Source organism: Nansenia antarctica (assembly GCF_963989245.1).
Source record: "Nansenia antarctica genome assembly, chromosome: 15".
Taxonomy (NCBI): domain Eukaryota; kingdom Metazoa; phylum Chordata; class Actinopteri; order Argentiniformes; family Microstomatidae; genus Nansenia; species Nansenia antarctica.
In genome coordinates, this window is record NC_137685.1 from 30,853,371 (window position 1) to 30,880,637 (window position 27,267).

The following is a 27,267-nucleotide window of genomic DNA, read 5'->3' on the forward strand; positions in this document are numbered from 1 at the left end:
ATTTTACGTCTTACGGAGCAATAACGAGATGAATATATTCCGTATTCATTCAAACCTAAACAATTGACAAAGTTGACACATGGCAAATAAAAAAACAAAAAACAAAAAACAATCAATCCCGTGAGTTAGTAGAAACGTTTTAAAAGTCACGCTTCACTGCTGGAGTCCACGCACGGACCTCCTTGCGCGAAAACAGTTCAGACAGACAGTGAAGAAAGCCAGTCCTGCACCTTCCAGAAGTGATCCAGCCATGATGTCCCGTAGAAAGTGGTGCTTTGATATGAGCTGGTCCAACACTCACGGGCTGACTGGTCTACCTATGCCTCTCTCACCGCCTGCAGATGTTGGAACGCACGTGCGTGCGCAGCTAGAGGGGAACCTGCGTTCCCTTCGGAATGATCATGTTGGGATAGATGGATGATCATGTTGGGATAGATGGATGATAATGTTGGGATCGATGGATGATAATGTTGGGATAGATGGATGATCATGTTGGGATAGATGGATGATCATGTTGGGATAGATGGATGATCATGTTGGGATAGATGGATGATCATGTTGGGATAGATGAATGATCATGTTGGGATAGATGGATGATCATGTTGGGATAGATGGATGATCATGTTGGGATAGATGGATGATCATGTTGGGATAGATGGATGATAATGTTGGGATAGATGGATGATAATGTTGGGATAGATGGATTATCATGTTGGGATAGATGGATGATCAAGTTGGGATAGATGGATTATCATGTTGGGATAGATGGATTATCATGTTGGGATAGATGGATGATCATGTTGGGATAGATGGATGATAATGTTGGGATAGATGAATGATCATGTTGGGATAGATGGATGATAATGTTGGGATAGATGGATGATCATGTTGGGATAGATGAATGATCATGTTGGGATAGATGGATGATCATGTTGGGATAGATGGATGATAATGTTGGGATAGATGGATGATAATGTTGGGATAGATGAATGATCATGTTGGGATAGATGGATGATCATGTTGGGATAGATGGATGATCATGTTGGGATAGATGGATGATAATGTTGGGATAGATGGATGATAATGTTGGGATAGATGAATGATCATGTTGGGATAGATGAATGATCATGTTGGGATAGATGGATGATCATGTTGGGATAGATGGATGATCATGTTGGGATAGATGGATGATCATGTTGGGATAGATGGATGAAGACACGAAACCAAGCGCCCCTTGCACTGGCCTGTAAAAACAGAAATAACGGCCTGCATCGCTGCAATTAATCTAACAACAACATTGCTAGATACGGCTACATTACCCTAATTGCTTATTAGTGCTGGAATAAAGCAGACGTAATGTACAGTGTGATGTAAATTGAAATCCACTTGTGTAATAATAACACAAATCAACACCACACCATGCGATTACCGTTGTATTAACTGCATCTTAATAGGCTACACTATCAACATCTTAATACAACATTGCTTCTAATGTTACGGCATTACTAGGTATAAGAGCAATTATTCGCTGTTTTGCAGATAGTAATTATATGTGCTCCGATTTCCAACTTATTTGGAAGATAAGATTCAGGGCGATTAAACAATAAGTGTAAGTTCGCTCAGATGTATTGTGTGTGTTTCTGAGTTTATCTCTCCACAGACGCCCTAATACCAATGCATCAATGCATGATGATATCACCATTACTCAAATGAAGACAGAACTACAGGAGGCATAGCGAGGACTCACTGTTTATTCTCTGGAGGTTGCAGTGGTCGCAGTAGAGAGGCTGGTGGAGGTAGAACTCCGAGGACAGGCTCATTAGAATGCATGGAACGGAATGAGGATGATGGTATCAAACTCACTCATGTTTGAGAACACTGCTCATTCCATTTCACTCATTACAATGAGCCCATCCTCCGATGTCTACCTCCAACCTCCACCAGCCAACACTGAGCCGGTACAATGAATCAACAACTCCATGCAGGCATCCATCTAGCAATCCCATCCCTTACTGCTGCCCTTTCTGTAAGATTGTATTTCAATCAACTAAACACATTGCAAACAGCCTATGTATAAGCAGTGACGTAGGGCCAGATAATAACAGTAATAGAGTGAGGGTGGGGTGGGGCTGGTTATGGTGGAGGGGAGGGGGGGGGGGGGGTCAGGCCGCATAGGTCACTCTGCGGGCCACCACAGCTGATGCTGGGGTCAAAAGGTCAGCCAGGGCAAGGATTACTGTTGGTCTCCAAACAAAAGGCTGCATTACATACAGCTATTCTACTGACCCAAGGTCTTATGGGTCAATGCCATCCCCGGTCTTTAAAGCCACTGAGACAGAGGTCAGGGATAGCTCTGTAAGTAATAGCCACACCAGGGGAGGCTGGTGGAGGCAGAGATTGGAGGACGGGCTCATTGTAAATCCATGGAACGGAATGAGGTTTGACACATTACGTTGAACCCCGTCCTCTGATTTCTACCTCCATCAGCCTCCCCTGAGCAACAGGTCATTTGATGGCACATGTGTTTGATACCATTCCTCATACCATTCCACGCATTTACAATGAGCCCGATTCCTACCTCCACCAGCCTCCATAACCTCCTACCTTCAATGTGTCTGTCTATATTTAACTCTCCAGGGCGTCCCCAAACCCTAACGGACTCATAAGACTGCTGTATACAGACTACGACTTTTAGGACCACAGATGGACAACAAATGGATGAAGTGGACTCTATGGCAATTGACACAGACTTGAGACATGACAGCACTGCAGTAGCTCTTTCTTTTCCTTTTAATGTTTTTCTTTTGGTTGTTTTTGTTGATGTTGAATTGTTGTATTATTGTTCTTATTGTTGAATAAAAAGAAAATTGCACAAAAGAAGACTTCTGTATACAATAACGTGACACAATAGCACAGATTCCACTGCCATTAAAACCCATGCAAGCACTCTGAAGCCCTCACATTGACAGCGGGAGCGAGAGAGTGTGTGACCCATTATACAATGTATTCAGATGACAGGTTGATGAGCCTGGGGGTGTAAGCACGGGAGATAGATGTGGGAAAACGATGTGGAGAGGTTACCAGAGGTGTGTCCCCAAGTTATCAGAGGTTGAAAGTTTCCTTCACTTACATGAAATAGGTTTGCATTTACACATGCCTGTCTTGAAAGAATGAGGTTAACCTTTCAACTTGCACGACTGCATGTAAGCTATGGTTTGATAACATAGTAACATACTAAAATACATTTTAATTTAATCAACAGATAGCTGGTTTCCAGGTTTACTCAAGAGTATGGTTTTTTAGTCATGTGTTTATAGGGGGGGGGGGGGGAATCAGGACAGACACTTGTTTTGTTTGGTATAATAATGTGAGTTTTGCATGTGTACTGTTTTGCAATAAATAATTGATTTAAACAAAAGAGTATGGTTCTTGTTGGATCGCAAGTACGTTAAATTGGGAATTAAGATTCACACGGGTTTAGTTTCACTCATTATTTAGTTGATTCACATTTACTATGGCTGCACATGATCTGTTGCGTTATGACAGAAACCCGTTTATCTGCAATTGCTTGGATTGGGGCAACTGTGTAATGATGGCTTTTATTATTTCATAGTTTTTATTGTAAGTCCCTGGCTCTTATTCAATATTGTCTTATTGTTTTATTGTTTTTAGTCCTTTTTCTTCTCTTTTAATTTTACCATATTTTGTATTACATTGTATTGTGTTTATTGTGCTTACTTATTTCCTGCATTTATCTATTTTTACTGTGAAGCACTTTGGCTCAGCATTGCTGTACGTAAATGTGCTATACAAATAAAGTTGACTTGACTTGACTAATGAAGTGAACTATGTGAGTTCTATTGTAGCTCGCTGCTGACACCTTCTGGTTCAAATGAGAATTACACCAGGGAGCATCGCTATGCGCCCTAGGTAGTTTACGCAACGAAAAGGGCACATTAATTATTCACAGGAGGTCGCAGTCTTGGAAAACATTTGTGGGACGAAAGTGAACTCTGCACTGCACAGCGGGCACCCCCAGATAGACTATGTGACAGTGGTTTTCTGCTAGCTGAATATCAATTTGACGTCCACGAACACTTTTGTTAGTCATTTCGACACACTCCCCTAATTACTAAAGCGTCCTTTGCCCTCGTGGCTCAGCTGACACGTGGTTTTATGATGCTTTGGACAGGAAGAGTAGGTCTGTGCAGACTTCAGCAAAGCCTCTGTGCAGGATTCAAGCATTCCATCGGTCATCGCAACATGTCGTCCTCCGGATCTAAAAGGCCCATCTCTCTCCTGGGGACCATGGCCTTCGGGGCTCGTGCTGACGCGGCCACCAGCACCACCATGGTCACAGCCTACCTGGCCCGCGGGCACAATGACGTAGACACCGCCTTCATGTACGCCGATGGGCAGTCTGAGGTCGTCATCGGTGGGATGCACCTCCCCAAAACAGGTAGCCAAGTTAACAACACACTTGTGTTACTGTAAGCTAAAGCTATAGACACGCACGCACGCGCGCACACACACACACACACACACACACACACACACACACACACACACACACACACACACACACACACACACACACACACACACACACACACACACACACACACACACACACACACACACACACACACACACACACACACACACACACACACACACAGTCGGTTTCACCTACGCAACAGCTGCCATGCATTTATCATGTAGGGGTACATATACAGGTGCTGGTCATATAATTAGAATATCATCAAAAAGTGAAACTTGTATAATGTATACATTCATTCCACACAGACTGATATATTTCAAGTGTTTATTGCTTTTAATTTTGATGATTATTACTGACAACTAATGAAAACCCCAAATTCAGTATCTCAGAAAATTAGAATATTGTGAAAAGGTTCAATATTGAAGACCCCTGGTGCCACACTCTAATCAGCTAATTAACTCAAAACACCTGCAAACGCCTTTAAATGGTCCCTCAGTCCAGTTCTGTAGGCTACACAATCATGGGGAAGACTGCTGACCTGACAGTTGTCCAAAAGACGACCATTGACACCTTGCACAAGGAGGGCAAGACACAAAAGGTCATTGCTAAAGAGGCTGGCTGTTCACAGAGCTCTGTGTCCAAGCAAATTAATAGAGAGGCGAAGGGAAGGAAAAGATGTGGTAGAAAACAATGTACAAGCAATAGGGATAACCGCACCCTGGAGAGGATTGTGAAACAAAGCCGATTCAAAAATGTGGGGGAGATTCACAAAGAGTGGACTGCAGCTGGAGTCAGTGCTTCAAGAACCACCACACACAGACGTATGCAAGACATGGGTTTCAGCTGTCGCATTCCTTGTGTCAAGCCACTCTTGAACAAGAGACAGCGTCAGAAGCGTCTCGCCTGGGCTAAAGACAAAAAGGACTGGACTCCTGCTGAGTGGTCCAAAGTTATATTCTCTGATGAAAGTACATTTTGCATTTCCTTTGGAAATCAAGGTCCCAGAGTCTGGAGGAAGAGAGGAGAGGCACAGAATCCACGTTGCTTGAAGTCCAGTGTAAAGTTTCCACCGTCAGTGATGGTTTGGGGTGCCATGTCATCTGCTGGTGTTGGTCCACTGTGTTTTCTGAGGTCCAGGGTCAACGCAGCCGTCTACCAGGAAGTTTTAGAGCACTTCATGCTTCCTGCTGCTGACCAACTTTATGGAGATGCAGATTTCAGGACTTGGCACCTGCACACAGTGCCAAAGCTACCAGTGCCTGGTTTAAGGACCATGGTATCCCTGTTCTTAATTGGCCAGCAAACTCGCCTGACCTTAGCCCCATAGAAAATCTATGGGGTATTGTGAAGAGGAAGATGCGATGCGCCAGACCCAACAATGCAGAAGAGCTGAAGGCCACTATCAGAGCAACCTGGGCTCTCATAACACCTGAGCAGTGCCACAGACTGATGGACTCCATGCCATGCCGCATTGCTGCAGTAATTCAGGCAAAAGGAGCCACAACTAAGTATTGAGTGCTGTACATGCTCATACTTTCCATGTTCATACTTTTCAGTTGGCCAACATTTTTAAAAAACCTTGTTTTGTATTGGTCTTAAGTAATATTCTAATTTTCTGAGATACTGAATTTGGGGTTTTCATTAGTTGTCAGTAATAATCATCAAAATTAAAAGCAATAAACACTTGAAATATATCAGTCTGTGTGGAATGAATGTATACATTATACAAGTTTCACTTTTTGAATGGAATTACTGACATAAATGAACTTTTTGATGATATTCTAATTATATGACCAGCACCTGTAGACTACAACGTCCATTAAGTTCTTTCATGCTCTCCTTGAGTTTCATCAGACATGATTGTCTTCAGTGGGACTCTTGCAGAAATATAACGCTTAAATAAAAATAAGATGTGTCTGTGTTCAGTGAGTCTAGCCACCAAGGCTAACCCCTGGGATGGGAAGACCCTGAGGCCAGAGAGCGTGCGCTCCCAGCTGGAGACATCCCTGCAGCGGCTGCAGACAGAGAGTGTGGACCTCTTCTACCTCCACGCGCCAGACCACCTGAACCCAATCCAGGACACCCTGCGTGCCTGCCACGAGCTCCACAAAGAGGTACAGCCCCACACAGTCCCACCCTGGTTCAACACAAACATGACAGAGTCTGTTCCAGTCTGTGACCCACAGTAATGGTCTGTTACCCTTGTGGATTGATAACGTTTTTATTGTCCTATTCTAAAATTCAGGGGAAGTACAAGAAGCTCGGCTTATCAAACTATGCATCATGGGAAGTGGCTGAAATAGTTTCTATCTGCCGACACAACGACTGGATTGTTCCTACTGTTTACCAGGTAATGCACTGAGGATGCATGTAAAGTATGGATTGTTCACACACACCACACAACCATATTACATAAACATAATGCGGTTATTAAAATGTAATAACATATTTTGGCTAAATTGTTTTTAATTCATAGCAAACATAACGTCACAGAACAATAAACATTAACATGATATATACCTGCCGGTTAGACCATTTTAAAAACAAATGTTGCTTTTAATAGATACTTTTTAAACCATAACCTAAACCCTTCTTTAACGTTTCACAGGGAATGTACAACGCCACCACCAGACAGGTGGAGACAGAGCTGCTGCCATGTCTAAGAAACTACGGCATCAGATTCTATGCGTACAATCCTCTGGCAGGTGATTATCCTTATACAGTATAACACAATCTACTGTTCATTAGTCCACCAGTCCTCTAGAGCAGTGTTTCTCAACCCTCTCCTGGGGCGCCCCAGCCGCACCACATATTTGATCTGTTCCACCACCAATTATGGTTTGTACTTGATTAGTTGAATCAGGTGTGCTGGTGGTGGAACAGATCAAATATGTGGTGCGGCTGGGGCGCCCCGAGGAGAGGTTTGAGAAACACTGCTCTAGAGCTCAGTGTTGGGATTCTGACTCGCCATGTCTGTGCCACCAGGGGGTCTTCTGACAGGGAAGTACCATTATCAGGACAAAGACGGTTCCCAGCCTTCCGGGCGCTTCTTTGGTAACAGCTGGGCAGCTGCTTACAGAGACAGGTGAGATCATAACAGCACACAAACAACCACGTGCTATTGACTAGATTGGCTGTGTATGTGTGTGTGTGTGTGTGTGTGTGTACACAAGATAGCCTCACATCATCTGTAAATTCAAAATAAATGTAGTAACCGTCTCATGTGTTGTTCTGTCTGGATCAGGTACTGGAAGGAGAGCCACTTCCAGGGGGTGGATCTGGTTCTGAAGGCCCTGGGGGCGGCGTACGGCTCAGAGAAACCCTCTATGACCTCCGCTGCTCTCCGCTGGATGTACCACCACTCCCAGCTCAAGGTAACGAACGCTGCACCGGGGGAGGCTGGTGGAGGTAGAAATCGGAGGACGGGGCTCAATGTTAATGCATGGAGCAAGAATGAGGAATGGTATCAAACATGTGTCTGAGTCTGCAGTATCATTCTTCATTAGTTCCATGCATTACAACGAGCCTGTCCTCTGATGTCTACCTCCAGAAGCCTCCCCTGCTCTGCACATCTGATGCACTATGCACTAATACTGGACACGGTTACGCAATTTAATCAATATCACAATATATAAGTCTATGTGCAGAACTAGGCCCTTTCTCAATGGTTGTGTCCTCTCCTCCACATGCTTCTTCTCAAGAAGCATTTTGAGTGGCCTGGGGTGGTCCAGTGGTCTAGCACCGCGGTTTACAGTGCACACATATGCCCATGTCGGCAAGGGTTCGAATCTGGCTCATGCCCTGCTGACATGTCCACTCTCCCTTCTTCTCCTTACTTTCCTGTCTATCTTCACTATGCCTGTCCAATAAAATGAAAAATATGAGTAGGACTGCCCCACTCAGAAAAAAAAAGAAGCATTTTGAGATGGAGAAGAATATCTAAGGGGAGGAGCCTAGATCTTCTCCAATGCGTTTTGACTAGGAAGCGAGTGGAGGAGGGAGGAGAAGGAGAGGATGCAAGGAACCATGTTTCTAACCATTGAGAAAGGGCCACTACCTGTCTTCTGCCATATCACTACCTACAGTCCCATCTCTTCAGACTACATTCTGACTGTCTCTCCTAAAGACCTCCTCCTCCCCTCTACCCCGCTGTACAGTTTCTCTACTGTAAATAATTTCTATTTAAAAAATATATATATATACTTCCTTCTTCTAGCATTGTGACTGCCAATGGCTCCTGGTCCTAGCATAGATATGTTTTTCTTATGATGACTGATGTATAGGTGACTCACTTACTTAGTCAAACGTGCAACAAGTAAGTCGCTTTGGATAAAGGCGTCTGCTAAATGTTTCAAATGTAAATGTCATCAAGTCCTCTGTGTGTCTGGTTCCAGGGGGACCTGGGAGATGGAGTGGTCATCGGCATGTCCTCCATGGAGCAGCTCCAGCAGAACCTGTCTGCCTCTGAGGAGGGGCCCCTGGATGAGCGGGTGGTGGAGGCCTTCAAACAGGCCTGGGACCTGGTGGCTCACGAGTGTCCCAGCTACTTCCGCTAGACGTCACCTCCGTAACCACCACAGGAGCCACGACAAGATCAACATTCACTGGCGTTTTTGATTAGCCACTAACCCTCGCCATTTGACCAGATTTGCCTTTTCCTTTATATATGCAATTTTACAAGTGAGTTGTAAACACTAACACAGAAATTATTGTTTTGGTCCCGTTTGGTTTATCAACAAGCACTTAATGTAAATATTCAATTAATTGATAGGGTAGGTATGTTTTCAGGGAAAAACGTTTTCTGGAGGCTGTGTCTTCTACTTTAATAAACTGGAGAACGATGGATGTGTCTGCTCGTTTATTATAGCTGAATAATACAAACTTCTCACAGAACTTTTTCTATGAAGGAAACCACATAATTGTGAAATACTTGATTTATTCAATGTATTATGTACACGGGTTGGGACACTACCAATGACACACATCAAGCCTTGAACTCTGGGGAGGAAGTAATTTCATATCAGTATTCTGAGTTCAGCATTCTTCTGTTGTGTCTGGGTAAACACCTAAGGATAAACATGGCACCAAGTAAACAGCAGATTCCAGGGTCACATTGGCAGTGTTGTTGTGGTTACAGACATGGTGTCAAATGCCTCTTAACGAGGCATCTCACGGACAACAACATCCAGATAAATAAAAAAGCATGGTTGTTTGACGTGTTTGTTTTTTAGAGGGCTGGCAAGACATACAGTTCATACAGTTCACACAGTATTAAAAACACAATGGGTCTGAAAAGCTCAATCCTTCATCCGGTTTCATTCTCCACTCCCTTCCTTCTTCTTCTTATCATCCTCGTCATCATCATCCTCGTCCTGCATGGCCTCTTCCTCATCATCTTCCTCAGCAAACTTATCCAACTCAGTTGTTTCAGAGTTCCACATACACTTGATCGCCACTTTGAACTCAGCCATCTTCATCCCGAAGAGTTTCTAGGGTGACAAGAGGAGTATTTGATTAGACCAGGGGGGGTATTCCACATACCTTGATTAGTATATTTGCAATTAAAAGGAAAGCCTGGTTCAGGCAACTGTCGATTGGGATTCAAGCCTCAAGTGATTCCTCGAATTAGAATCAGCCTTGTGTCATCAATGTTCACGCATGTCCGGTTTGGGAATTCTCAATTTAGGCGCACGCACAAGTTATATAAGTAGCCCAGAAGAGCCGATTAACGAAAAGAAGATACATGACTGGACAATGACAGCGCAGCGCTCTGCTTATTGAGCTTTATGAAGATGAAAAATGAGACGTAAAAAGGGCAATTCTGCCGCAATTAACAAGGCGAGGGAAATGGTTTTCCAAGAAATTACTGACAGATTAAATGCATAGGTCATACTAGCCTCTACTTATTTTATGTTAATTTTTTAATAAATGAACATTCACTACTGTGGTGATATTAGCAGCAAGCTACAAACTATCAGATCATCAGGATGGCAGTGGTATAAGCCACTGCCATCAGATCATAGTGTTCTTTTAAGACGGGGGTTCGAATCCTGCTTCTGACATACACTTTTTGCTGCATTTCATTCGTTCCTTGTACTCTGCAATAACAATAAAGTTGAATCTAATCTAAAAATGTATGTTTAAAATGATGGTGTAGGCTAATTTACGAGAACTGACATAACTACAATGGTGTTTGAAGCCTTTCTGACTATATGATGTTCTTCTAGCATTGTATGGGGACCCTGGATTTGGCATAGATTATTATTTCTTATGATTACTGACGGATAGATGATTCACTTACTGACAGATGTATTTATTGTAAATCGATTTACTTGAAGGCTTCTGTTAAATATATTTTTTAAGAACATTACATTAAAGTCAACCACTGTCTCCCAAGGCAAGGATCGAACCATCAACCTTCTGATTGCTAGCTGGCTGCCTTAACCCTTGTGTCAAACACACCATGCTGCTACTTTCGATGCAAGCTGATACACATACCTATCTTTTAACAACTTTTTAATCTATCTATCTAGCACACTATATCAATCTCGTAAAAGGTGGGACCTAATATTTCAAAAAAAGACACTTGACGGAACTGTGGTTCGGGATGTAGTTTCCGCCTGTGAGACATTTTTGACACACATCTTACTTAAACAGACCGTAAACCTGGTCACTACCAGGGTTGTTCTGAAGGATTGGTTGCATAGCAACTGCAAATTATGAAAACAAGCCTGAATTAGCTCTAATCGCGTTTCGTGGTGCAGGTATGGCTCCAGCTAACTGTATTATGTTGGTCATTTTGAATGTACATTTACTAGGGGTGGGCAAACGATCAACATTTTTTGTTCGATCATCGTAACGAATTAACGATCAATTATCGAATAATCAATAAGGTTTTTTTTTTCATAAAAAAAAAAAACTAGGGCAGAAATAACAAACATGTTTTCCTTGGGGAAAAAACTTTATTTGTGTTGCTATTGCAGAATTGCACAATGCACACATTCATTCATTCACATTAACTAGACACTACAGTCAGATAACAATCCTCTTAAACAAGGCAGTGAGTAGCCTAAATTGTTTAACTTAAAAACACATTTTACATTATAAATAAAAATATAGAAAATAAGTAACTCACCATAGGAGCAGTAAAAAAACAGTTACTCACAAATAGGAGGATGACTGAAAACGTTAGTGTCCTTAAGAGCGTCCAACTTAACTTAAATTTAAACTCCAGCGAGAGACTGTAGGCGGCAGGCCTACTGGTTCTTGTTCAAAAAGATGATCATGTTAACATGTTCAGGGGTGAGAGACGAACGCAATCTGGTGACAGTTAGGCCAGCCGCAGAAAACACTCGCTCCGAAGGCACCGAGGTTGCGGGGATGCAGAGGTAGGTCCGCGCTAATTTGGCCAACCGAGGAAACCTTCTTTCGTTTAATTTCCACCAGTCAGTTGGGTCGCAGTTCAGGCCCGCAGAAGGCTCCCTCAGAAAGGTGCAAACTTCGGTTTCGATTCGGATGTCAGCAGCAGCGCCTGCTGCGTATTAGTGATGCTCCGATCTGATCGGCGCCGATCGGTATCGGCCGATATGGCCTTGATCGGAGTTCTCAAAACGGCCGATCAAACACGACCGATCAGTTTACAAAATGGCGTCGCCAGTCTGGAAATATTACACAGTGTCGGAAAGAGACAACAAATATGCCGTTTGTAATGTCTGCTCAAAAGAAATACCTCGCGGAGGAACGCACGCAAGGTCTTTCAATACCACGAATATCATACGGCATTTGCTGCGTTCGTCGATTCGCTCAGAGAGCGCCGAAGCGCACACTGGGCTCGACGTCATAAAGGGACCGAGTGCTTTGATTGGACGAGAGGCATTCCACGAGTGCTGGTCAGAGTTCCAGCGCGACTTCACGAGCGTAGTGTAGGTAGTGTGCAGCGACGTCATGTGACCCCGCGAGCAGGAAGTCACTTGGCCCATAGCAACAACTATTAGCGCGTGAGTTTTAGGTCTTCCTCTGTGCACCTTGCACAAGTGTAGATAGCGAGCGACTTTTCAGCAGCAGGACATATTTTAGATGATAAGAGGAACAGGCTGAGTGCCAAAAACGCTGAGATGCTTGTATTTCTCAAGGCTAATCTGCCAGTGATGCTGCTTAATCAGAAGTAAGGTTTGAGTCTGAAATCTCCTTAGGTGCAATGTTTTGTTTTTTTTTGTTTTATTGATTATTGCTGACTTGCTGTCTTATCTCCTCCTAAATATGACTTGAAACTGACTGACTTGAAACAGTATTTTATATTTGGCTATAGCCTGTTTATGTTGCAGTTTAGTTTGGGTATGTTTATTGTTCCTCAGGAAAGCTACAGTATACTGTATAAGCTCCAAGTTCTCTAAGAGCCCCTAGTTCCTCTCATTCGAGTGGAATGTTGCACATTTGATGTGACAGTGTACATTTTATTTATTATGATTTTTATTTTCACATTTTATTTGTTTTTCCTGAAGTAAGCTACAGGTGGTTGTGAATTCAATAAAACAGATGGTCGTCAATTCATGATACTTTCTCATCTCCTAATTTCATTTAAATACTTAATATACAATGTCAATGGTGTTAAGAATAATTAAAAACATAAATAATGCTACACAATAAATAGAATGCTTCAATTGCCATTTTCGACGCTGTGATCGGTGATCGGTGATATCGGATCGGCAGATCACTGATTCCAGTGATCGGTGATCGGCACCAAAAACCCTGATCGGAGCATCTCTACTGCGTATTGCTCCCCGAGGAGCTGTGCCATGGCGCTGACCGGAGGTCAGGTTACACTAACGTACGGGAACTTCCGTCATGCCGTACTGCGTTGCGAAATTCAATGCGAAGGCAAATGCAAAGTTCATTTCTCACACATAACGTGGACAAACTAATTTCCATTATTATTATTATTATTTTAAAAATATATATATATATATTAACGATTATCGAGCAAAATATTTTGTGATCGACCAAGACCTTATCGATCAATTAATCGATCATCGATGCCCACCCCTAACATTTACGATCGGTTTTATGTTATTAAAGCAGGGCTCCTCTGAAAAAAGAGACCGTATTAACAGTAAGACCACACCTGCCTAAATCAAAGGTATATTATTATTATTAATAATAATAATAATAATAATCTTCCATTAACAACAAGTCTTGCAGAAGATCTCATCAATCAGAAGTCCACTCACCAGAATACGGGCCTGTTCAGGTGTCAGGGAGTCCCCCGCTTTGCATACGTGATGCTCTTTCAGGAGCGTCACCACTCCTAAGATCAAAAACACCAGTGATGAATGAATGAATTGAACTCAATCAACCATTTCTCAATAAAAACAAAGTCGCTCCACAAGATGAAAACAACAACTTCAGATGGAGGCAGGTTTGAGTGCCCACAGGTTCTCACCAATGAGGGAATATAGAATATACGGTATACAGGATAGACATTTCTTTCTCAAATATTAGGAACATGACTTCTCACGTCCTCCCCTCAGTCCTCCACTCGCTTCTTCCTCAAAAGGCATTAAGTACAGATTCTACAACAGCATGTTTGGATACTGGATTCTGATTGGCTAGCAACAGTGGTAAATATCCCAACAACCCACAGTTCAGACCGCATTTCCAGTATCAATGCGCCTCCCAATCAATCTGACCTAGTGCTGACCAACAAGGCAATCGTTGATCTTGTTTATGGGACTATATTCTGTGGCGGAAGGATATATGTATTCTGAAACAATTAATGATTGTAAATACATGAATTTAATGTTACAACTGTGTATTTATTTTTTTGATTATATGTGGTGGCTGTTGTAGAAAAGCAATTTACCATTCGAGGGCGGGGGTTGTGGACTCATTTACCACTGTACAGGGTTTTCCTTCCTCTCATGGTAAATTGCTTCCATATCTCAGGGGAGGAGCTTAGCGCTTCTCCTCCAATTAGGGCTGGGCGATATGACTTAAAATAAAATCTCAGATTCTTTCACACCACACCCGATTTACGTTTTTTTTGCTGCCGTCTTGTGCAACTCACAGTGCAATACACTTCTCTCACTCAGCTGCGTGCCTCTGTTTGAGCTGCTGGAATAAATTAGTCCTGCTGCTGCTTTTAGTTGCCACAGACTTTTTAATATGTTTTTAGGGCATTTCTGCTTTAATGGGATAGAGACAGTAGAAATTGACAGGAAGGACGGGTGAGAGAGAGGAGGGATGACATGCGGAATATGTCGACGGCCGGAATCGAACCAGCGACCCCTGCTATGCCACCAAGCGCCCCAGTTGCCACAAACTTTACAGCGCACAGTGGTTTGGGTGAGTGGAGGATGGAGAAGAGGATGTTAGGAATCATGTTTCCAACAACTGAGAATCAATCATAACCAAGTCCTCTGGGCCGTGTCTCTTATGTACAGGAACACCTGGGAGATGGAGTCATCACTGACGTGTGCTAACGACTGAGAACGGGGTACGGTCTCTGGGTCTCACCCTTCTTGAGTGCGGTGGGCAGTCCTAGCTGCCTCAGCTGGGGCTCCATGGAGTGAGGGAACTCCAGGGGTCCCTCGTCCAGCGTTACGTCAATCTGGGCCGGATTTCCTGCCCGCGCAAAATCTGTCTCCTTAAAGTGGCTGAAATATCTTTGTAATTAAAGAGAAATTGGGGAAAAAAACACAAATATGAGTTCATAGCAGAGGACAAGGAATTGGAAACATCACATGTTCATCATAACCAGACTTGTAGTGTAATGCTGCATATACATATATACATATACAACATCTAATATAAATGCAGCAAAGACATGGTCCCACTCACTCTTGTACTTCATCCTTGGTTTTATTTGTGAATAAAACACCCACTTCACCTCTCATAAACCTGCTGACCTAAACAGATAAAGAATACAATCAAATGAAGACCCGTGTATGTTCTACTCATTGAAACTCACAGGAGTTCATGATAATCCATCATAGAAATCACATCTCAATTAAAGTTTTTAGCACATTTCTGCATTTATTGGAATATACACAGTAGAGATTGACAGGAAGGTTGGGTGAGAGAGAGGGGGGATGACACGCAGGATATGTCGATGGACAGAATCGAACCAGGGACCCTGCGATGACATGGTCTGTGCCTTAGTGTGCTACGCCACTTACACTCCTCAGGAATGTTTGCATACCTTGTGCAGATTGTCTTTGTACTCATCTGTTGGTCCTTTACCTAATGCGATCATCATCACTTTGTTTTTGCCAAAAAAGAATCTGTGGAGAAGAGACATTACATGTCAGTCAGTGTCGGACTGTCTACAGAACAGGAGGATAACTGCTTGACGCTGGATTGGTCTGAATCAGGGGAGGCTGGTGGAGGTAGACATCAGAGGCTGGTGGAGGTAGACATCAGAGGATGGTGGAGGTAGACATCAGAGGATGGGCACATTGGAATACATGGAATGGAATGAGGCATCATGTGTGTTTGACACCATTCTATTCCATGCATTACAATGAGCCCATCCGCCGCTTTCTACCTCCCCCAGCATCCCTTGGTCCTAATAACAAATAAGAAACTGGAGAGTTTCACTTACCGACTGTGTTTCCATGCTGTCCTGAGGTCTTTCAGTTTGTTATTCCTCACGTTGGCCACAGAGAAGATGAACAGGTGCTTGTATACGTCAACACATTTCCGCAACTGAAATAAGACCAGGGACATTCAGACGGTTACTGAGAGGTTGTGATGGGATTGGCTGTTACATTTAAGTCATTTAGCAGATACTTTTATCCAAAGCTATAAGTACATTTGTATGCTAGAGAAAGGAATACTCTTTTTTTCTTTACATTTTTTTTTATGTTCAGGTAATGTTAGGAGTTGGAGAGGTCTGAGAAACATCAATATAGATCAGAGAAAACGTGATGATGAAAAAAGAGAGCATTAAACAACATACCTCTTCTATTAAGTTCTGTTTGGTTTCCAGCCCCTTCTTGGCTGTCTTCGTTAACGAAACTGTGAAGTGGGAAATAATCACATGAAAAGTTCATACGGCTCTGAGCTACTGTCTCTGATGAGATCTGCTAGGAAATGTATCTAAACCTCAAAAAAAAGTGAATACCAACAGAATATTGCTGGGGATTTTGGCAAATGTTTTTGGGCCGCTACCCACACGTTTAGCTGTGTTGCTCATTCCACGAATGCATGATCCTTACAAGTTGTACCTCGTTGTAAATGTGACTAATCAGGCTTTCCAACGATATCAAATACAATACCAATTGGTATTATTAAAGGGGAGGAATAATCAACCAAAATAACGTTTATTGACTGCATATTCTGTTAGCATGTTAACATGAGCTGGATAGCTATTAGCGATAGCATACTTTATAGGTGGCTGTTTGACTTCTTAATGCAGATCAGCCCTTAGATTTCGTTATTATGTTAACTGCTAGATCAGCCAACACACATAGCACACTTTCTCTCATATTAATGTTGATATGTTGAGATTAATGTGAATGAAACCTACTTTTCTTATCCCTCTTAGACTTCGGCATGGCTGGTTCTCACGTGTTGGACCAGAGGAGAGGAAGGACCCGCGATGTTTCTGTTTTCTGACTAACGCTGTCCGCAATGTGCCTGACCATAATTCAAATGTTACTGAGGACAAATCGTGACGTTAGAATTATAGCTAGAAGGTTCTATCTCCATTTTTGTCAAAATTGAGTTTTTTTTACATAATCTGATCCATTAAGTGTTTATTAATGCCTGCGTAGTGTTATTTTTAAAATGTTGACATTTTTGAGTTAGTAATTCATAAAATACAAAGGTTCCATCTCACAGAACATAATGGAATGTAAAAACGTTGACGCTCAATATCTCTGAACTGCCCTAAACGGAGATAGAACCGTATCATTCTAAACGGAGATAGAACCTTATCATTCTAAACTCACGAAATGGAGATTATATATTTTTTAAATCGTAAATAATTCAGTTAGAAAAAAAGAAACCATGAATAAAAGTATTGTTTTTTAATTATAAAGTTAAAGTTCATAAAATATGTTGGATGTCCAGCTGCATGAATGGGGCAAACATGTGTTTTCCCTTTTCCTCCAGCAGATGGCGCCGTTCAGACAGAACTACTGCATATTATTCAGACTTGGGAACTATTCAGAATTGGGAACACTGAACACACTTCTTATCTCAGATGTATTTTTCAGTGAATACACAATGATTGTTATTATTTTGTTCAGCACACCATGTTCCCCATGATGACCTCTTAGACAGTTTAAATTGACAGCACATAATGAGTAACAGTCTCAACAGAATGAGATGTACTTTTGTTGTGTTACAGTGTGTGCTGCAGGGGAAAGGGAGTTGTACACTGATTTAGATCCTCACCACACCTATGACTACCCATGACTGTCTCTCTCTCTCTCTCTCTCTCTCTCTCTCTCTCTCTCTCTCTCTCTCTCTCTCTCTCTCTCTCTCTCTCTCTCTCTCTCTCTCTCTCTAAACGTGACCTAATCTGCTAACTTTATTTTTTCCACTTTCACAAACCTGTCACAAGGAAACACCTGTCTGGTTAGGATTGGGGTTAGGGCTCCACCTGTCTGGGTCATGACAGAGGAAACACCTATCTACTTCATAACAGTCATCTATGAGTGTTTGGATTCATGTGGATGTCTCCTGCAGTATGTCCGGTGAGTTTTAGTGAAACTTACAGAATGAACTGATTTGCCAATCACTGACTGAGATTGAAATTGTAAAGGTTCCTCTTCCAGAGTGAAAGCGTCTGAGGATCTGATGGACCATGGAGTGAAGAACACCAACATATCTCCAGTTACCTAACTTGTATTACAGTCAGCATAGGAAAATATTCTTACAGAAAAAAACACCCCAAAAACAATACTTTCAGTCAGAGTCAGAACGACATGGAAAACAAAATCGAATCAAATTAGAGTTTATTCATCATATGCGCAGGATGCATCTGTCAACGGACAATGACATGGTTCTTACCAGCTCCCTCTCAACAATGCAGTGAATAACATGTAGGATTCTTACAATGCGTAGGAATAAAAAATAAAAAATGTGATTCATAACAATACAACAAACAATACGATCAACTATCTACATGCAGATCTGTCCGAGGGATGATCTCCATTCACTAGATTGCAAATGTTATTGATCTGAGTTGAGCCATTGCAAAGATCAGCAAGTACAACACAGCCGGAGGGTCAGTGGAGGCAGAGCAGTTATTGAGCGACACTCGGGTGGGGTGATGGGTTTGTGTGACATCTGGGTCACAGTGGTTCAGTGTCATGATCATTATTTACCAACCCCACCCCACTGGTTTTTCTTTCTCTCCCCATCCACTAGTATCAGGGTATAGGCTGGCAGAGGTAGAAATCAGAGGACGGGGCTCATTATAATGCATGGAACGGAATGAGGCAGAGTACAAACCATTCCTCATTCCGTTCCATGCGTTGCAATGAGCCCTTGTCTTCCAATGTCTACCTCCACCAGTCTCCCCAGACTAGAATATGTGTGGGAGCGAATGTGTATAGGCCAATTCAAGAAATTCTAGATGTGTGCAAAATAGTCTATGGAGAGTCTTTGTCCTCTAAGCACTGTGACAGCATGTATAGGGTTCTTCAAGCCTTGGGGCTTACAGCTTGACATTTTGGTGTGGCTTATGCAACCTCTTTTGTGTACGTTTTCTCCTCTGGGAACATTTTTGAAGCTTGTGGGTTCGTCTCCCTCCCAGCCGCAGACAAAAGGCTGAGAGGTTTGAGAATAGCTGCATGTCTGTACAAGGACATCAGCAGCAGGAAGCTCCTATTTGTCTTGTTTTGATGTTTGTTTTACTCAGATAGGCATACAGTATTTCAACCGTTTAGTTAGGATTCAACCGATCATTCTTGGCATGTGAAAAGATTTGACAGACTAGGTCATGCAGGCTATAGATTCCTACGGGGAAATGATTGAAAACAATAGGTCATGCTTTTCAGCACAATATGACGACTTGATGAGGACCTGAGGTGCTTTAACCCAGAGCATAATCACTGTCTGGACCTCCTTGTATCTAGCATTAAATATATTTTTAAAAGTTATAAAATCAGATAACAGTTAGGAAAGTTAGTGTGTGTGTGTGTGTGTGTGTGTGTGTGTGTGTGTGTGTGTGTGTGTGTGTGTGTGTGTGTGTGTGTGTGTGTGTGTGTGTGTGTGTGCGTGTGTGTGCGTGTGTGTGTGTGTGTGTGTGTGTGTGTGTGTGTGTGTGTGTGTGTGTGTGTGCGTGTATGTGTGTGTGTGTGTGTGTGTGTGTGTGTGTGTGTGTGTGTGTGTGTGTGTGTGTGCGTGCGCGCGATGGGAGGGGTAACATCTCCAGTGCTTAGTTTAGCGGCTTGTAACATGATTCACTAAGAGGCAGGGCTCACATTTTTACTTATAGGAGCCTGGCGTTACACCACACTACCGGAGACCGAATGGGGAAAGACTAGAACAGGAGCAGCAAAGAGAGAGAGAGAGAAAGAAAGAGAGAGAGAGAGGAGAGAGAGAGAGAGAGAGAGAGAGAGAGAGAGAGAGAGAGAGAGGAGAGGAAGAAAGAGAGAGAGAGAGGAGAGAGAGAGAGAGAGAGAGAGAGAAAGAAAGAGAGAGAGAGAGGAGAGAGAGAGAGAGAGAGAGAGAGGAGAGAGAGAGAGGGGGGGGGAGGGTGTAACTGAGATACAGCATCAGCAGAAAGGCTCTCTGACGGTGTTTCACATTACTGCGTGCGTAAGGATGGAGACCAGTCCGTTGCGCCAAAGCTGTTCTCCGATCAGATGATCTGTCTGTGGATATCGTTGTGATTGCAAGACCCTTTTTGTATTATCTGCTCATCGATATATAGAAATAGTGTTCTTTTTGTTGCCCGGGGGGCCGGGGAACAGCGATGGTTGGCTCACCTTCAGCCGCACTGCCGATCGCATCAGGATCCACATCATCGGAACAAACTCCGGGGGGAACCGGACGCTTTTTGGAGGATATGCATGAATAGGAAAGCATGCAAAGTGAAGTTTGATGGTTTATTATTTCGGCACACAAACCCATTAACACCAGCCGGTTGTCACAAGTAAGAGGTATGATCATGAACTCGTTGCTTTTCCCTGATGCTTCGCCCGGTGCTCATATGTTTACCCATCCCGTGGGGGGCGGCTCGGGCGCGACCACCAGCGCGCTCCGGAACGACCTGGGCTCCAACATCCACGTCCTGAAGACCCTCAACCTGCGGTTCCGCTGCTTCCTGGCCAAGGTGCACGAGCTGGAGCGGAGGAACAAGCTCCTGGAGAGCCAGCTGCAGCACGCCCTGGAGCAGACACCGAGATACCGGGAGGTCTACACCCGGGACGTGGCCGCACAGACCACCACCGAGTCGCATGAATCCCGGTTGCCCGGTACCATCTGGAGTTTCACGCACGTGAGGAGACACGGGGGGGGCTACGAGACCCTCCAGGGGCCCGGGGTGTCCTGGCACCACCCGGACGGGGTCGGGGTTCAGATCGACACCATCACGCCGGAGATCAGAGCCCTGTACAACGTGCTGGCCAAAGTCAAACGAGAGAGAGACGAATACAAAAGAAAGTAAGTCACCTTATTTTAAACCTTTGCCATTTCCCTAAAACACTGTGTTTCTGCATTGGCCTGTGTGGGACGAAACTGCATGATAGGCCTGTGCATACTGTACATTTTGGGGGAATGGGGGTAGAGGAGATTCATTATGTGTGCCTCTGGAGCAGATACTGCAACCCCCAAAAACCTCTCGCTGTAGGCCTGCCAATATTGTTATGGGTTGAGTGATTCACTGCAGAAGCATGTTGGCAGCCTACAGAAACAGCAAGCAAAAAGTGTCTTGCCAAGATTGTGCGAGATTTATGGCAAGATTTATTTATAAACTATGCCTCATGAAAAACAATTTTCATTCTGAGACTTTGACATATTATGGAAGTCAGTCAGGGCCTCCTCTGGCCTCCTTCTCACAGCCATAGTTGGGGATGGTCAGTGGAAGGAAGGTTAACACACTAATCCTGTCTCCACCTGGGTCCTGACATGTCAGCGTGCCTCTGCTACCTCTAGTGTGGTCCTCTGTGGCTCAGATGGTAGAGCATGGCGCTAACGACACCTAGGTTGTGGGTTCTGTTCCTGCTGGGACCATATATACTGAAAATATATACAGTATGCACTCACTGCAATCTAAGTTGGTTTGGAGCCGAATGTCATGTTATACTTAGCGGTTGATAATTAAAGGCGATAGAGCATGGTGACTTTAAATCCGTGACAATGTGAAACTAATGTTTGAAACCTCTGTCACTGTCCAGTGCCTCAAGCCAAGTGATATGCAGATGACGCTGTTATCCAGGTGGGATAGCACTAATGATACCTTAAGTTTGACATTGATGAATGTGCCATGTTAGTATCCAACTACAGTAACACCAGGGGACGTCTCGAAACCACCTTGACATGGAGAACATTTCAGTGAGTGGGTAGACACTGCACTGCATTTTGATTCCACACAGTCATTGCCATTGAATAACTAGGATGATTCGGGCTCCCTCCCACACACTTTGGGCCGAGGGATGACAATCCTAGAGCAGTTCTGGGTCTGTGACTCCTGTTCTACCCTTGTTTCCTCCTGGTTCACACTGATGTCATACCCCCCCCCCAGGGTTCTCCGCAGCGTCCCAGACCCACGTCACTCCTGGCCGGCTTGGCCGGCTACTGCAGGGCCCCCTGCCAAGCAAGAGTGTCTGGTTCCTCATGAGTCAACCAGGCAGGCATTCAGACAGGGCTGAGTTTGGCCGTGGGACAGACACATCCCTTCCATGTTCCCATACTGACTCAGTGACTCAATGTCCGACAGATGATGTCTGTGTTTGAGGACTCCCCTATGACCAGTCCTCAGTCCTCTAACCATTGTTGGGAGACATCCTGTGGTGGCGTTATAACGCCGGGCGACACAGTCAAATGAAATCAATGGACACACAGACAATAGTTCTCGGCAGCCTTTGTGCTGGAATGTGTACATTAGCCCTAGTGTTCCCCCTTGCTAAATCAGGACGGCGGTTGGCAGTGGATGGCCCAGAACAGATATAGCCCTGTCTGTAAACACTGGTCTGGGAGCCCTGCATTAAGACTTAAGACACTCTAGCACACTCTAAATATTCTCTCTCTATAGCATATCAGTTAGCCTAATTCTGCGGGCAGTGAGTCATCATGCTTTTTCTCCTGCTGCAGAGTTGTGTTAACAAGACTCAGGAATGCATTTTTGTCTACATTGTGATCGGTATCATAACAAATCACCAGAATAATCATAGTATGATCATCCCAAATCACCAGAATAATCCTAGTATGATCATAACTTAGCTTGTTGTAAGTCACTTTAGATAAAGGCTAAATGTCAAAAATGTCTAAATAATAAATCCAATGAATCAATGAATAAAGAATAATCATAGTTCATCAACAGATCACCTGAAATTGCTATTCTGTACAACAACCTGCCTATTGCCTGTTAATAAGCATCTTATAACACTTATGACTTAAATGACAATTCGGGGAAGTTCTCATCGAGTCCAGGGGCCTGTGAATAACAGTCATGGCTGTTGGTATTTTATGTGTCAGCAGTTAGTCATCCCCTCCCTCATGCTCACACACATTCTTCTGGTATACGAGCTAGGATGTGACATCACAGCTGTCCCTCGAGTCCTCTCTGCTCTCCCTCCCCCCCTCTCCCTCTCTCCTTCCCTCTTTTAACCCCTTATCTCAGGGACGTATCAGAGTTGTGTTCTGCCCTGCATCCTTCCCCTTTCTTCTACAGTATTCCCATTGCTCTTTGTCTCTGTCCATTCTCATTGCTCTATTCTCTTCTCTACTCTTCACCCCTCCATTCTCATCCTTAGATCCACCCCTTCATTCTCTCATCCTTCTCTCCACCCCTCCATTCTCCAACCCTTCTCTCCACCCCTCCATAGCTCCCCTTCCCTTCACCCCTCCATAGCTCCCCTTCCCTCCACCTCTCCATTCTCACCCTTCCCTCCACCCCTCCATTCTCATCCTTCCCTCCACCCCACCATTCTAACACCCTTCCCTCCACCCCTCCACAGCGGCCCTTCCCTCCCCTCCTCCCTCCCCCATACAGACTCCCCTCCTCCCTCCCCCATACAGACTGCTTTGTAAGGCTTCTGTAATCCCGCTGTGGGCCCCTGCCCCTCCAGCCCAGCGGGGTGATCTATTAAAGCTTTACCAGTACGGACACACACACACACCAGTATGAACACACACACACACCAGTATGAACACACACACACACACACACACACACCAGTATGAACACACACCAGTATAGACACACACACACACACACACACACACACCAGTATGAACACACACAGTATGAACACACACACACACACCAGTATGGACACACACCAGTATGAACACACACCAGTATAGATAGACACACACCAGTATGGACACACACACACACCAGTATGAACACGCACACACACACCAGTATGAACACACACCAGGAGGTGAATGGCCAGACCTCGTATTTCTAATTCCTCCACTAACATCCATACAGTGAACTATTCACATGTTCATCTTCTGCCTCTTTACAATCATCAACAACAATATTAATAATATTATTATTAATAATAATAATAATAATAATATTAATAATAATAATGATAAATGTGTTCTGTGTAGTGTTCTCAGTACAGAAAGACTCTACATCCATGGAGAAGACGATCAATAATAACAATAAATGAAGCAATAACAACTAAAAGCACCGACAGCAAAAAAAAAAAAAATCAGCTACTGATAGATCACGATCAGGGAAAAGCACCAGACATTCAAAGCTAGCAGTCGGACAGCAGCCTTGCTGGTCTCTGGGCTGCAGAGGTTAACACCAGATTTGGAAAAGCGCTTTAGCAGATTTTGTGTTCTTTCCCAACTCTTGTCTGGTTTTATAACCCAGACCACAGCAAGGCTGTCTGATAGCATAGACTGTCTGATAGCATAGACTGTCTGATAGCATAGACTGTCTGATAGCATAGACTGTCTGATAGCATAGACTGTCTGATAGCATAGACTGTCTGATAGCATAGACTGTCTGATAACATAGACTGTCTGATAGCATAGACTGTCTGATAACATAGACTGTCTGATAGCATAGACTGTCTGATAGCATAGACTGTCTGATAGCATAGCCTGTCTGATAGCAAAGACTGTCTGATAGCACGCCAACAACCTACAAAGGAGTTTTCTTTTTAAAATGAAATTAGCAGCAGCATATAAACACTTAGTTGGATGAGATGCAATAAGCATCCCTATGGACATCATCTCTCACAGAAAGAGAAATCTTATAAATATCGATTTCATACTTCATATGTTTTTGTTGCTGTGCGGCTCTGTTTCTCTTACAAACTCTCTCTTTCACACACACACACACACACACACACACACACACACACACACACACACACACACACGCACACACACACAAAATCACATATCCTTAGATTGGCTCTGTAAATCATATGTAAATCATATGTAAATCACCCCTCCATTCTCATCCTTCCCTCCACCCCAATGCTGCGATATCTGGGCCAGATGGGCTTCATGTCACTTATCTTGACAAATGAGGTGACACAGAAAGGTGTGTGAGGTCATTGCCAAGAGTCCCGGATCAGAATGTTTCTCCTTGAGATGTGTCAGAGGACCTTGTGCTGTACATCACTTTGATACGGATCTCTCAGGGTGGCGCCTTGTGATATTGGTGTGTGTGTGTGTGTGTGTGTGTGTGTGTGTGTGTGTGTGTGTGTGTGTGTGTTTGTGTGTGTGTGTGTGTCTGTATGTGTGTGTGTTTGTGTGTATGTGTGTGTGTGTGATAAAAAGCTCATTGGCAATGGCCACAATGACCGCATTTGTCAGTTGCTTGCCCCCTCCTTCACCCCTTCCCTTGTTGTTATTTACATAACCCATTGTTTACCACCACTGGAGTTATATGTGATATTATCATACATCACATTGATGTGGCTTTTCTCATCCGGTTGGCTGATTTGATGGTTATGTTGAGCATACAGAGACAGCATTGCAGCTTGCAGTGGGATGTCATGTCACACATGGCCTTTGTGCTGACCGCTGCAGTCCAGAGTCAGTGTAGCACTCTCACTAGACTACTCCGTTTAGGGTAGTTCAGAGATATTGAGCGTCATAGTTTTTACATTCCATTATGTTTTGTGAGTTGGAACCTTTGTATTTTATGAATTACTAACTCAAAAATGTCAACATTTAAAAAATAACACCACACAGGCATTAATAAACACCTAATGGATCAGATTATGTAAAAAACTCAATTTTGACAAAAATGGAGATAGAACCTTATAATTCTAACGTCACATACTGGCTGCCCCAGCTGGGATTACACCTGGGGAGGCTGGTGGAGGTAGAAATCGGAGGACATTGTAATGCATGGAATGGAATGAGGAATTATATCAAACACATGTGTGTGTTTGAACTTACAAAGTTCCAATGCTCTCTCTATAAGGTCTCAAACCATGACCATAAAATCAGCCAACTGTATGACACTTTCACACACGTTTGATACCATTCCTCATTCCGTTTCATGCATTTACAACGATCCCCTCCTCTGATTTCCACCTCCACCAGCCTCTCCTGGATTTTCAACCAGTTATCCTTAGGTCACTAGTCCATGTTCCCCCTCACTGTTAAACCATGTCCCTGTCTGAGAGGGGGGGACCAGACCCTGCCTCCCTGGACATCCAGGACCAGGACCAGGGACACATCCAGTACCCAGGCAGCACAGCACACACCCAGGCCCCCCCGGACAGTTTCAGCCTGCATGAATAATTGAAGCCCCCGCTGAATTCAGCTGCATCCCTGTGTGTGCGTGTGTGTGTGTGTGTGTGTGTGTGTGTGTGTGTGTGTGTGTGTGTGTGGATCAATGCCATAAGAATCCTGAGGAGACACTTTCGGAAAGCTTTGATCTCACAGCTGGTTTGTTCTGGAGATGAAAGGCCTAGCTATAGCTTTTAGCCTCCTCCCTAAAGGATCGCAAACGACCCCGGTCCATTGAAGAAGAATCAACACGGCCCGATTACTCTGTATATTCACTTAGATTGCTGTGTCCTGTGGTTCCGTTAACCCCGATTTTTCAATTTCGAATTCTACAGTACCTGGGTGGTCTCAAATACAAACAACGTCCTGCGTTTCACTTCTCTGCCGTTCTCCAGTGCGGGCCCGCTGTGTGCTGTGTCACCCAGGCCCGCTGTGTGTTGTGTAATCCAGGCAACACTGTGTGCTGTGTAACCCAGGCCTTCTGTGTGCTGTGTAATCCAGGCCTGCTGCGTGCTGTGTAATCCAGGCCTGCTGCGTGCTGTGTAATCCAGGCCTGCTGTGTGCTGTGTAATCCAGGCCTGCTGTGTGCTGTGTGCTGTGTGCTGTGTGCTGTGTGCTGTGTGCTGTGTAACCCAGGCCTGCTGTTTTGGTGGATTTCGTTCTTACCCAGCAGCAGCAGCAGCAGCCAGCGAGCAGAGCACTGCATCCTGGCACACAGCGCCCCCCCCCCTCTCTCTCTCTCTCCACCCTCCATTTCCCAATCCTATCACTCTTAGATGTCTCCTCTCTCTCTCTCTCTCTCTCTCTCTCTCTCTCTCTCTCTCTCTCTCTCTCTCTCTCTCTCTCTCTCTCTCTTGCTCTCCTTCCTCCAACCT

The 27,267-nt window shown here is 44.0% G+C and overlaps 3 protein-coding genes across 3 annotated transcripts in view; 2 read left to right on the forward strand and 1 right to left on the reverse strand.

The window, feature by feature from the left end:
* Positions 1-4,039: 4,039 nt before the first annotated feature.
* Positions 4,040-9,216, forward strand: akr7a3 (aldo-keto reductase family 7, member A3 (aflatoxin aldehyde reductase)). Its single transcript, XM_080545467.1, has 7 exons — positions 4,040-4,459; positions 6,428-6,615; positions 6,747-6,851; positions 7,110-7,206; positions 7,487-7,586; positions 7,746-7,875; positions 8,896-9,216. The coding sequence occupies exons 1-7, from the start codon at positions 4,177-4,179 to the stop codon at positions 9,055-9,057; spliced, it is 1,065 nt and encodes a 354-aa protein (XP_080401593.1). The 5' UTR covers positions 4,040-4,176; the 3' UTR covers positions 9,058-9,216.
* Positions 9,217-9,344: 128 nt separating this feature from the next.
* On the reverse strand, positions 9,345-17,114 carry mrto4 (MRT4 homolog, ribosome maturation factor). The gene is made up of 8 exons (XM_080545468.1): positions 17,028-17,114; positions 16,458-16,516; positions 16,101-16,204; positions 15,699-15,780; positions 15,338-15,405; positions 15,014-15,162; positions 13,729-13,805; positions 9,345-9,990 (listed from the first exon to the last, which is right to left on the reverse strand). Exons 1-8 carry the CDS (start codon positions 17,053-17,055, stop codon positions 9,817-9,819), a joined length of 741 nt encoding a protein of 246 aa, XP_080401594.1. The 5' UTR covers positions 17,056-17,114; the 3' UTR covers positions 9,345-9,816.
* Positions 17,115-20,624: 3,510 nt separating this feature from the next.
* The window catches only part of iffo2b (intermediate filament family orphan 2b), a gene marked incomplete at both ends in the record, with an annotated part of 41,499 nt that continues 34,856 nt past the window's right edge, over positions 20,625-27,267 (forward strand). Inside the window, one exon of the mRNA XM_080546153.1 lies at positions 20,625-21,118. Within this exon, the coding sequence (XP_080402279.1) occupies positions 20,625-21,118 (494 nt within the window). The remainder of the gene's footprint in view (positions 21,119-27,267) is intronic.

What these genes read in the sequence shown, in the direction of transcription:
- akr7a3 (XM_080545467.1), top strand. Translation starts at nt 4,177, where the DNA reads ATGATGCTTTGGACAGGAAGAGTAGGTCTGTGCAGACTTCAGCAAAGC. An exon ending in GCCACGAGCTCCACAAAGAG is followed by an intron (nt 6,616 to 6,746) that starts GTACAGCCCCAC and finishes TCTAAAATTCAG; the next exon opens with GGGAAGTACAAGAAGCTCGG. An exon ending in TGCGTACAATCCTCTGGCAG is followed by an intron (nt 7,207 to 7,486) that starts GTGATTATCCTT and finishes CTGTGCCACCAG; the next exon opens with GGGGTCTTCTGACAGGGAAG.
- mrto4 (XM_080545468.1), bottom strand. Translation starts at nt 17,055, where the DNA reads ATGCCGAAGTCTAAGAGGGATAAGAAAA. An exon ending in ACCAAGGATGAAGTACAAGA is followed by an intron (nt 15,163 to 15,337) that starts GTGAGTGGGACC and finishes TTAATTACAAAG; the next exon opens with ATATTTCAGCCACTTTAAGG. An exon ending in CTGAACAGGCCCGTATTCTG is followed by an intron (nt 9,991 to 13,728) that starts GTGAGTGGACTT and finishes TTGTCACCCTAG; the next exon opens with AAACTCTTCGGGATGAAGAT.